The 13,128-nt window shown below is 42.4% G+C and overlaps 1 protein-coding gene across 1 annotated transcript in view; it reads right to left on the reverse strand.

Annotated features, from left to right (window-relative positions):
* Positions 1-846: 846 nt before the first annotated feature.
* LOC148508593 (putative lysosomal acid lipase/cholesteryl ester hydrolase) overlaps positions 847-13,128 on the reverse strand; it is a 62,794-nt gene continuing 50,512 nt past the window's right edge. The window contains exon 10 of the mRNA XM_088444320.1: positions 847-4,646. Coding sequence (XP_088300446.1) covers positions 4,413-4,646 — 234 coding nt within the window. The 3' untranslated portion in view covers positions 847-4,412. The remainder of the gene's footprint in view (positions 4,647-13,128) is intronic.

Here is a 13,128-nt window from a genome sequence, read left to right on the forward strand (position 1 = left end):
TATTAGACAATCACATTCATTGCATACACTACGTAACATCACGTTAACCTCAATTTGGAGTGACATAATACTGTAGGACCACAGAGCGCTGACACTATACCACATCTTCTGTAATACTTATTTTGGATAGGTCGGGATACCTTCTCTGTGTTTAGCAGCTAAAAGGTACTATATACACCCCTGTAGCGCGAACCTTAATGTAAGTTTAAGTCATGGCAAGTGTTGAATGTTTTCGCCATTAGCATCCAGGACAGCTGTTCACGCAGTGAAGGCCAGCTGTTCACCCCTCTAGTCAGCAGTGCAATCCAAAATTCACATAGTGGAGCCACACCAACTGCCAGTGAGGATATAACCAGTGAGGGTGGCAGTTGGTGCGGTTCCCGTTTGAATTTTGGACTGTGCTGCAGCCCCACCTCTGGAGCCGCCACTGCTAGTCAGTAGGTATTCCTGCTTCTGACAGTGGTGTTGTGTACTGTGGCGTCCACATTCATCGTGTCTGTGTGTTATGTGCCAATATGAGCCTTTATCGACTCAGTTTTCTAGTACGTCTGGACAATCAATACAGCCGTGTACCGGCTCATATAGGCATGTAACACACAGAGGTGGGGCTGTGTCAAGTTTCCCTAAATTACGTCAATTACTTTAAAAGTTATAAGAAAAACTTTGTGGCCAACAGCGAGTGAAACACCTTGTAATTTTCCATCTTATACTACAACAGACACATTGGATCTGTGTGCCATAAACAGACCAAATAAAACCCAAGTCATCATCTTTGGAAACACCTAATTATATTTGACAAATCTTTCTGAATTAAAGAATTTTGTGAAACCTTCAACCCCTCCCCCCTTTGATATAGAGCACTTTTTAAGTCGAACTTGCAGTTTGTTTATTATATAATTACATTATTATAAAAGGTAAATGCCCAGTGTTTGAAAAGACAATACAAAACAGAATCATCTTGGAAACAAATGTACAAGAACACAGATATACAGAGAAATATAAAATAAATAAAACCCATCATAGAATTAAAGAAATATGGATCTTAAAGTGGACTTGTCATTAGGATCTCTGGTGTATGCATATATGTTTTACATTACTATATATTGCCTTGTGCATCCTGAGGAGAGGGATTTATTATATGATATTCAGGTGTTATCATATAATAAATTGTGACACCACTCTCTTAAAGTACCCACACATGCAACAATTTTAAATGTGGCAAAACTGCAATTTCCAATCTAAAACTAGTGTATCAAAAATATATTTAAAAAATTAGTCATATTGATCACCTACAATTATATCAGTGGTCTAAATATCACCCAATGGAGGTATTTGCAAACAGCGAAAAATATAGGTATAATAGGTGCCATATCAATATTGTTTTGTTTTAATAGTAATGTGCTTATAGGCATAATAAAATACTGTCAATGGGGAAAAAAACATAATAAATAACAGTAAGACTGCCATCTCTAATGAGACCACAGAGTCTACTGTAAAGACATCATTAAGATTAAAAGCAAAAAAAAAAATAAACAATAGAAAGAAGACAAGGGATTACTCTAATAAAAAAACAAAAACATCTCTTAAAAAAACAATACTGTAAAAAACATGAAAAACAATGAAAAAGAAAAAGTATGACGTAACAAATATTCAAGTCCAAAGTAGACACTAAGCTACGATGGGGCTGGAACTGACATGGATGATTTAATATTCTCTTTGGAAAGTTCTATGTCCTATTATTGCCCTATACAAGTGAATTATGATAAGTAAGCTACACAGATTCAAATGTACAGATGTGTCCTCGCACACCTATCCTCAATACCCCATGCGGCGTGAGCGAGCTGTGCTGAGTGGTGTAGCATCGTTTTTGCCTGTTTTTCGCGCTCAAATGTGCGTCTCAGTTGCAACGCAATGCGACAATACCGCTTCAGACTGAATGGATTCATTTCATATGTGACATTTGTATATCGGTGTGTGACTGAGTCTAAATTTGTACAACGGAACTTGGCGTGATAAAAAATCTGCAGCATTGTAGCACCTCGTATACAAATACAGACAATATACAAGTGTCACATATCGAATTTAAAAAATCAGTGCTGTCTCGTGAAGCGGTTTTGTTGCATCGCATTGCGACTGATTTGCACATTTGAGTGAAAAAATATGTTCGGTGCAAGCAGAGTCGCATGGAACCTGGTGCGGCATAAAGGGCAGTTTGGCGCGACTGCAGCAATAGTGTATGAGGACACATCTGTAGAACACTGTTTACCACTGAGGCAAACTATGTCTTCTAAATAAGTGCTACTAGATATAATGAAGATCGGTTACTTCAATGGTGTGTCTCTACATGCACAAATTTGGCCTGCTGGGCACACAGACATCATTAGTAATGCCATACTCACATCCTCACGATGCCAGCTGATACAAAGAACCCCTCATGTTACAGACTAGTGTTATTCCCAGAAAATGTTTCCAGCAGGGTGGTATCAAGAAGTAGCCGGGTGAGGGCCTTTGCAATAATGAAATGTTGAAATCCTGACCTTATATTGATTTAAAGTTGAGTTTAACATTTTATATATTAAGTCTCCTCTTCTTCTTAGAGGCCCAGTCGTCTGCAGGTTTTTCATAATCAAAGTCTATAGGATCTGGTCCCTTTAGTGCAGTGGTTCTCAAACTCTGTCCTCAGGACCCCACACAGTTCATGTTTTCCAGGTAACCCAGAAGGTGCACAGGTTTATTAATTACTCACCGACACATTTTAAAAGATCCACAGATGGAGCTAATTATTTCACATGTGATTCTGTGAGGAGACCTGGAAAACATGCACTGTTTGGGTTCCTGAGGACAGAGTTTGAGAACCTGTGCTCTAGTGAAATCATCAGCAGAATATTTAGTGTGCTGTGCTTCATGCAATTCCTTAATTGGGTTTTAATTTGTTTTATAGCAGAAAATCCTTTTCAGCTGTGCTTACAGGTACAGTCAATTCAATAGCAGATAGATATGCTACATTTGGAAAAGATTCTCTTATCCCAGTTATTGTTGAAAATGTATGCATTATTTGTTTTGAAACTAGATTTTTGTTGGACTCTAGTTCAAACAATTTTGTCGATACAGCCCAATTGCTTTTTGGACACAAATATATATTTTTTATTAGTGGCCCAGATACTGTTCAATTGCTTTTTGGATACAAATATTTTTACTACCCCCTACTTGCTAGCTGGACTGACAGCAGGCCCAGATTCTGCTCCACTTGCTGACTACACAGAAGGCCCCCCAGTAACAAACACATTGCCACTGAAATGCAGAGAGAGGACGCAGGACCAGTCGATTCACTGCTCACAGGCTATTGTTTCCGACGACAAGTGCGCCTTTCCTTTTTTACGGGGGGAGGGATCTCCCCTGTCCACCGGTCTGACGCAGCCAATAGTCTTACTGCGCTGACCTTTCTATATGAAACATCAGTGCAGCGTGACTTTCGGCCGTGTCACTCACAGTGCCAGATGGCAGGGGATGTTTGCCAGGCGGACGGCTAGAGAAATAAAGCGCGGGGAAAACACTGGGCTAATTTTCCCAGTGCTAGGTCTCAATACATTGTAAGCGAATATCTGCCATCCGCAATATCGAACAGAGGACAGCAAGTGTGTAAATCAGGCACAGAAGTAATGGTACGTATTGGAAAATACTGGGTGGTTTATTTTTAATGACCAAGGTCAATGTTTTTCTTCTGGACTTCGATATGTGCTACATTGTTTATGACATATCTTTTTACTTTGTGGATCTCATTATCTAATATGACCAATATATTGCTTATGATTTTATGATTAAACACTTCTGTGTATTAAAATGACAAAAGTGTAAAACTTAAAATATAAGACAACCCTTTACTAAATATTGATATAGAACAAAGACTGTCACTCAATCTTTTAAATGCTTATGTTTTTTCAGCTAAGAAGCTCTTGTGTTCATAATGCTTAAATGAGTCCTTGCTGACACACAGAAGTGAATGAGGAACGCTTGCCCTGCTGACCATGCTGCCGCGAAAACAATTGTTCTCGTGTAACATGAGTTAAGACGATGAAAATTAGCGCTTTCCTAATTGGAAAAGTGCTACCATTAAAAGTACCTGTGTGACACCACCCTACTAATAATATGCCCTCTATTTATTTTATACTTTTGGTTTTTCATTTGTTCTTTTGTTATTTATTTATTATATTAAATTATATAGTTTATTGTATTTTTAGATCTCTGGAAATTAGTAATCATTGTGTGGTCTGACCAGCAGTCACCTTTGTGTATACTTCAGTTATGTTTAGATAAAAAAAAAAAAAAAAACAATCCACAGGTTTCTTAAGCACTTTAGATGAGACACATACAGTAGGTGTATGTTACGCTCAGTAACATCCACAGCAGGAGGTTTACGTAAACTTTTTCAGCAGCAGAATGATTTCGTTGTACATGCGTTCAGGAGCATCCAAACCCCAGATGAAATCTAGGTGCTCCCAATCTGGAATCTCCTTGTGATAGACCAAGTTGCTGACTTGAGTAAGCAGTAAAGCCATATCCTTCCGATCAGCCAGCCAGTCATTGCCCCCACTCCACAGGGCAGCTGGGATGTTCATGTCTTTCACATGATAGAAGGGGGGAGTAGTCTGGGAGACAAGAGGGGAAACATTACAAGAAATAAGCACACAATGTAACAAGACATTTGACGGATAGACATCAAAAACATGCTGCAGACAGATTTGCTAGGACTATAGCACAAACCGAAATTGTAATGAGCTATATTATTACACGAGTGGGGTATACTCAGTCACCACCACCGCAAATTGTCCATCTACAATTGCAAAAATGGATAAGATAATTCCATTAAAAGCAGAGGAAAAGCTGTTAATTTGTTACTGTAAAGTAATGCATATGATTTTCTGTGCTTATGATTGTAAAGGGTTGGGTACGGGATCCAAACGATCAGAATACAGACAGCGGCAAACCGACAGTCATATTTCTGGAAAGATCGTAACCCTTACCCCTAACCCTCCCTCCCGCAGCCTAACCCTAACCCTCTCCTCCCGCAGCCTAACCCTAACACTCCCCCTAGTGCCTAACCCTCCCCTCCTGCAGCCTAACCCTAACCCTCTCCTCCAGCAGCCTAACCCTAACACTCCCCCTAGTGCCTAACCCTAACCTCCCGCAGCCTAACCCTAACCCTCTTCTCCCGCAGCCTAACCCTAACCCTCTTCTCCCGCAGCCTAACCCTAACCCTCCCCTCCCGCAGCCTAACCCTCTCCTCCCGCAGCCCAACCCTAACCCTCTCCTCCCGCAGCCTAACCCTAACCCTCTCCTCCCGCAGCCTAACCCTAACCCTCTCCTCCCGCAGCCTAACCCTAACCCTCCCCTCCTGCAGCCTAACCCTCTCCTCCAGCAGCCTAACCCTAACACTCCCCCTAGTGCCTAACCCTAACCCTCCCCTCCTGCAGCCTAACCCTCTCCTCCAGCAGCCTAACCCTAACACTCCCCCTAGTGCCTAACCCTAACCCTCCCCTCCCGCAGCCTAACCCTAACCTTCTTCTCCCGCAGCCTAACCCTAACCCTCTCCTCCCGCAGCCTAACCCTAACCCTCTCCTCCCGCAGCCTAACCCTAACCCTCTCCTCCCGCAGCCTAACCCTAACCCTCTCCTCCCGCAGCCTAACCCTAACCCTCTCCTCCCGCAGCCTAACCCTAACCCTCTCCTCCCGCAGCCTAACCCTAACCCTCTCCTCCCGCAGCCTAACCCTAACCCTCTCCTCCCGCAGCCTAACCCTAACCCTCTCCTCCCGCAGCCTAACCCTAACCCTCTCCTCCCGCAGCCTAACCCTAACCCTCTCCTCCCGCAGCCTAACCCTAACTCTCCACTCCTGCAGCCTATCCCTAACCCTCCTCCTCCTGCAGCCTAACCCTAACACTCCCCCTAGTGCCTAACCCTAAGACTGATCTTACGGTCGGGATTCCAACCATCGGGATGCCGGAGCCAGTATTCTTAAGACCGGCGGGATTCCGGTGCCAGTATTCTGCCTGTCAGCATCCTGACGGTAGGGATGCCGACTACATCCCGATAGTAAAACTATACTAATGTTACAATGCACAGTATAAGGATTAGAAGGGATTGGACAAGTACAAAAGAAAACAGAAATCTTTACTTATTTACTCATAAACTGATTTTTACATATTTTCATTCATTTCTGAAGTCACACACATAGGAAAAGACATGTATAGAAATTAAGTGAAAATAATCTCCTACAGTAAAGAATACAGATTCCAGGTAAATATGAAGGATAGAACAGCACCTTCCTATTCTCTGCTACATGTGTCCTCTTACATCTAGCCCCAATACGCCATGTAGTGCGACATGCCTGACGTGAGTGAGCCGCCAGGTCCCGTGCAACCCTGCTAGTGTCAGGCCTCTTTTTTTGTCGAAAATTATATTTAGTTTTAATGCGATGTGACAAGGACGCACCAGGAGACTTTGCTGATTAATCTGATATATGACACTTGTATATTTGTGTGGAAAAAAGCTGCGCCCACTTGCATCGTGGCACTTCGTATGCTGATTGTGTGACCGAGTCTCTCACAGATATACAAGTGGCACATATCAAATTAATGAGCACAGTCTCCTGGTGCGTTCTAGTCACATCACATCCCTATTCAGATGGCCAGCATTAGCAAAATCTCACGGGACCTAGCACGCCGAAAGGTGCCGTTTGGCGCGACTGCGAGGAAACATCTGTACATGTTTGCTTTTGGGCAACAGCTTTGCATGGTCATTCGATAGGGGGTGCGGCTGTAGAATAGATGGAGGTGGAGTGACGACATATGTGCATGGTAATAAAATTGATCATTACACTGCAGCGTGTTCCATTGCTCCCTCCCCTTCTACTTGCGCTGAAATCTTGAGTGACCTATGGTCCTTCATTGCTCCACTGGGGCTCTATGAATGTTAGTATTTTGCGCCCTATATAACAGTGGATAATAATCAGTTTTGTAAAAAAAAAAATACAATGAGTAGCGAAACTACTGAAGACTTTGTAAAGGTGGGCATAGGATATCTACAAAAAAATATTACTACACTCAGAATTTTATATATGAAAAAATGTTATTAAAGTTGTGAACTGGTCAAACTCTTCCCAATGCTCACACTGTGCGATGTCATCAAGAGATTGTAAACATGTTGTACTGTAACCACAGCATTTCTAATATAGTAAGAAGATAACCTTTCTGCAGGCTCAAGCTATGCAGACCTCAGCCAGGCTGGTGCAATCCCACCCATTACAGATCCACGATACGGTGACTACGTCCATACAGCCGGAACTTCCCACAAGTTCGCTCTGGACTCATCGTCACGCGCAGGCGATCTAGGATCTAAGGCGTGTTGTTGCAGTCAGTTTCACCACACAGCAATCAAGTAAGTGTGTGCAGCACAGATCATATCCTGATAATAATCAATCATACACCTGCAAACACCACATCATGGCAGACTAGAACTCTAATGTAGAAGCTGCTGAAAATGCAGATGATGAAATCCCTTCACAGCCCCAGCAGGCCCAAGATGGCACTAGACTTACAGTAAAGCGATCTCAAAAGGCATGGGATATTTACATCAATGAGAGAGCTGAATACCAAGAAAGACTAGAAAAAGCATGGGATAGAACTGAAACTGATTTGCTTAAAGTGACAAATGCAAGGAGTGTTCAGGAACAAATTCAGGTCAACTCAGGTCCAGTTATGTGACCTATAGATTGCAGTCAGAGAAATATTCCACATTTTGAATCAAAACAAATGCGGAAGAAAGCTGTAAAGGAACGTGACATTCAGAGAGGCATTGATCAGGGATGTGACAGTCTTATATGTAATGCAATCACAGATGCTGAAACTAGTTAGGCCGCTTGAGGGAAGTTCAGTCCCAACGCTCTAGTTCATCTAGGCATTATTCAAACAAATCAAGATCATTGCATTCCAGCATGTCCACAATGAGTGCTGCCGCCATCAAAGCACGTGCAGACGCTGGTGATGCAAAAGCACGAGCTGCTTACGCAAAAATGGAGATCGCATTAAAGTTAGAAAAAGCACGTCTGGAAGCCAGTTTAGATGCACTGTGCCAAGAGAAAGAAGCAGCTGCTGCTGTGACACAAGCTGAGGCCCTTGAAGCAGCCGTAAACCGAGATAACAGAGAGGATCTAAGTAGCCAAATTATGTCAGAAGACCCTGATAAACGCACCAGAGAATATGTATTAAATCACACCAGTAAGCACAGCAGCTTACCCTGCTCTGACAATGAGGAACCAGTTGTAAATGCTGAACCTTTAAATATACAATCCGACAGGAACATTGGCAGTCTCTGCAGCGATTTACAAACCTTCTCACATACAAATTGTAGATAAGCCAGAGGATACACTATTTTGCTTTCAAGAACAAAAACCTTCCTACAGACTACAAATATGCCTGATCAGCAGAAACTTGCCCCTCTCATCAGACAAAATAAGAGTGTGATACATTGAATCACAACATCCTAAATACTCATCATACGCAATCTGTTAAATCAGAGGTGACAGACTTACTGTAGTTAATTTCATGGTTCACCATGAACTAGTTACCACAGGACTTACAAAGTTTGATGACCGTCCAGAGAACTACAGATCATGGAGGCCCAGCTTTATGAACTCAATCAAAGACCTGAACATCACTGCAAGTGAAGAACTTGATCTGTTAGCAAAATGGTTGGGGAGCAAGTCTTCAGGATACGTGAAATCACTCAGGTCAGTTAATGCGAATAATCCCTCAAAAGGACTCAAGCTAGTTTGGGAAGGACTTGAAAACTGTTACAGTAACCCAGCAGTTATTGTAGAAGCCCTTCTCAACAAAGCTAAATATTTTCCCAAAATTTCTAACACAGATAATCAGAAATTACGAGAACTTGGAGATCTGTTGCTAGAATTAGAGTCAGCTAAAACTGATCCATTCTTACCAGGACTAAGTTATTTAGATACTGCTCAAGGGGTGAAGACCATTGTTGAGAAACTTCCAGATAACATACAAGAAAAATGGACTTTCCAAGGCTCAAGGAAGAAAATCAAGTGGCATTTCCTCCATTCTCTTTCTTTTCTAAATTCATTCGGAAATTAGCAAAAACAAGAAATGATCCAAGTTTTGCCCTTAACTCCCAAACTACAGCCAGTACAGGTTATCCAAAGGGTGAAATAACTGCAAAAAGTTATGATAACTCCAAAATACTTATTTCAGTACACTTGCGACTTCTCCTTTCACAATGAGTAAACAAGTAGAGGATCCAGATAGACAATGCCCTCTGCACAAGAAACCATATCTTCTTAAGAAATGATGTACTTTCAGAGACAAACCTTTAGAAGAGAGAAAGAATTTACTAAAAAACTTTGGAATCTGTTTCCGATGCTGTTCTTCTACAAAACACCTCTCTAGAGACTGTAAATCTACAATTAAATGTTTGGAGTGTGATAGTGAGAAGCATGTAACTACTTTACACCCAGATACTTGTAACCCAAATCTACCAACACCCTCAACCCTGTGTCAAAGGACGGTGGGAGAAGGAGAGTGAAAAGATGGAAACTTTAGTCACATCTAATGTACTGAGGTGTGCAAAGAAAGCGATAGCAATCGATCCTGTTCAAAAATACTGTATGCTTGGTCAAGGTGCATCTCAAAGGACATTTAGAAACATCCATAAGAATGTATGCCATTTTGGATGATCAAAGTAATAAATCTTTAGCTGAGTCAGAGTTCTTTGAACAATTCAACATAGGGGAGAACCCCACTCCATACACACTAAACACGTGTGCCAGGACGAAAGATACATTAGGAAGAGAAAGTGGATACATAATGGAGACTGTAGGTGGAAGTCTAAAACTTTCTCTGCCTACACTTAGAGAGTGTGATCAATTGCCAAACAACAGGAGTGAGATCCCTACGCCTGACGTTGCATGTCATCACCCCCACTTAAGAGCTATTGCTGATCACATCCCACAATTGGATAATACCGCAAAAATTCTTTCTCTGCTTGGCAGAGACATACTGAGGGTACACAAAGTTGGTCAACAATGCAATGGCCCTCACAACGCACCCTATGCCCAAAGACTCGATTTAGGATGGGTAATAGTGGGTGACGTTTGCATTAACAAGGTACGTAGATCAGATGTCAATGCCTTCAAAACAAGCTTGCTGGAAAATGGCCATGTATCCCTATTTGAACCATGTCCTAATCACTTCTTTATAAAAGAAAGTCTCACCAGAACAGCTCAACAAAGTCAAGTGAGTCATACTGACAGAGAGCTTACTACATGGGAGAAAGGTGGCGAAGGTCTTGGTGATGCTGTATTTCAGACAAAGGATGACAATAAAATTGCACCCTCAATGGAAGACAAGGAATTTCTAAAAAATATGGATAAAGAATTCTTCAAAGATGAATCAAATAGTTGGGTTGCTCCCCACCCTTTTCGTTTAACTAGATGTTGTCTTCCCAACAATAAGGAACAAGTTCTTGCAAGATTCAACTCGCTGAGGCGTAACTTGGAAAATAAATCAGGAATGAAAGTGCATGTGTTTGGTAATAGTCCTTCAGCTGCAGTGGTTACCTATGGACTTAGAAGGACAGCTCAAGAGTGGGAAATGGAATTATGTGGATGATGGACTCAAAATCCCTGCCTACCGAAGATGAAGCTATACATCTGCTCAAAAGAGCGCAAGCGATGTTAAATGTTGGTAATTTGAGACTTCACAAGATGGTTTCGAACAGCACCCGAGTTATGAAAGCGTTCAACTCTGAAGATTATGCAAAGGACTTAAAGAACTTAGATCTAGGTGATGATACTCCTCCAATTCAGCGCAGTTTAGGAATAAGTTGGGATATAAAGACAGACACCTTTACATTCCAAGTGTCGAAGGAAGAAAGACCATACACCCGAAAAGGTATTCTGTCAACAGTCTCTATGACGCTCTTGGTTTTGCAGCTCCAGTAACAGTACATGGGAAGTCTTTGCTAAGGGAGCTTTCAGCAGATTCACAAGACTGGGACGCACCTTCAGGAAGGAAACGAGTGGGAGATGTGGAGAGATTCCTTAAGTTCCCTAGAACAAATCCAAGTTCAATGTTGCTACACCCCTGCGTCACTTATTGCAGCAAAACACAAGGAGATTTGTATTTTCTCAGATGCTTCAAGAAAGGCCATAGCTGCAGTCACTTACCTAAAGGTGACAGAGCCTAAGGGAGCTTGCCATGTTGGATTCATTCTAGGTACAACTAAGTTGGCACCACAACCTCAACACACTATCCCAAGACTCGAATTGTGTGGAGCTGTACTAGCAGCAGAAATAGCAGAGCTTATATTAACAGAATTAGACATCAAACCGGATGCAGTTAAATTCTACACTTATAATAAGGTGGTTCTAGGTTACATATATAACCAAACTAGAAGATTCCATGTGTATGTTGGTAACAGGGTGTAAAGGATCAGAAGATCTTTCTTTCTGGAACAATGGAACTATGGAACTCATTCAGATCCGCTCACAAGCGGGTCGATGTTTAGGCCCTGCGCAAGCGCAGCGGCCACACTGCACGCGCGCAAGCACCAGAGCGAGAGAGAAATTCTCTCGCTCCGGGGCTCGCTACCAACGGAACGGCTGTCGATGTTGATCGACAGCTCACCCCGTTTAGTAGGCGGGGAGGGGGGGTGGTTTCACAAACGGAGGCGTTCCTTAAGGAACGCATGCCGTTTTGTGGGCGGCTGCACTGACATGGCTGACATGGCCGTCTTGACCATCGCGACCATCAACCTGGTTGGTCACTAAAGCTGTGGGTGGTAACCCACAGCTTAGCTAGCGACCAGGAGGCCGCACTTCAAAAGGCAAGTGGCCGCCCACATTCAGAGCGTGCGCTCGCATTTTGCGAGCGCCTCTGAATCAGGGAGTATGTGCCTAGAGATAAAAACCCTGCAGATCATGCCACTAGGTCAGTTCCTGCAACATTTCTGATGAGTACTACCTGCTTAACAGGTCATACATTTTTGTTACGTCCAAAGGATGAATCAACCATTACCAGAAACTCTTTCGAATTGATAAACCCTGAATCTGATGCATATTTTCACCCACAAGTAACTACGTTGTTCGTTACTACTGTTACAATGGATGAGTTTGGTCTACATCGATTTGAACAGTTTTCAAAGTGGATGACCCTCATAAGAGCTGTAGCACGACTCATTCATATTACACAGTGTTACCGCAATAGATCTGATGACGGAACTAAAAATTGTCGAGGGTGGCACATTTGTGAGAGATCATGCGCTCCAAATGAACTCTATCAAGCAAGAACCTTTGTTCTCCGCTGCATCCAGCATTTAACTTATGCGAAAGAGATTAGGTGCATCAAAAAGCAAGAAGAAATCCCTAAGGATAGTCCTCTCAGGACATTAAATCTCAGACTTGATGAAAAGGACTTGTTGAGGGTTGTGGTCGACTCAATAATGCCAAATTAGAGAAGGATGAGCAAAATCCTATTCTTATACCTGGTCGTCAACATGTAACCACCTTACTTATTCGCTTTTATCATGAACAAGTGAGACATCAAGGTCAACATTTCACAGAAGGTGCTACAGTGCAGCAGGGTTTTGGACTGTTGGCGCTAAAAGATGTATTGCTGCTGTAATGCACAGGTGTATAAGGTGCGGTAAACTGCGAGGCCGACAAGAACAAAAGATGGCGGATTTTCCAGTTGAACGCCTTACCATGGAACCTCCATTTACATATATGGGATTAGATGTCTTTGGACCATGGACAGTTGTTACATGTCGGTCAAGAGGTGGTCAGGCACACAGCAAACGATGGGCTGTTTTGTTTACTTGCATGAGCATTCGTGCTATTCATATTGAAGTTATTGAGTCTATGGACACTTCGAGTATTATAAATGCTCTACGAAGGTTTTTCTCTATCAGGGGAATTGCAAAACAACTACGTTCTGACTGCGGAACTAATTTTGTCGGGGCATCTAGAGAGCTGAACATGAAAACAAACAATGTTGACAATGCAAGTGTGTAAAAAGATCTACATGGTCAAGGATGTTCTTGGGTGTTCAATCCA

Source organism: Taudactylus pleione, unplaced genomic scaffold, assembly GCF_031769625.1.
Source record: "Taudactylus pleione unplaced genomic scaffold, aTauple2 ptg000354l, whole genome shotgun sequence".
NCBI lineage: Eukaryota > Metazoa > Chordata > Amphibia > Anura > Myobatrachidae > Taudactylus > Taudactylus pleione.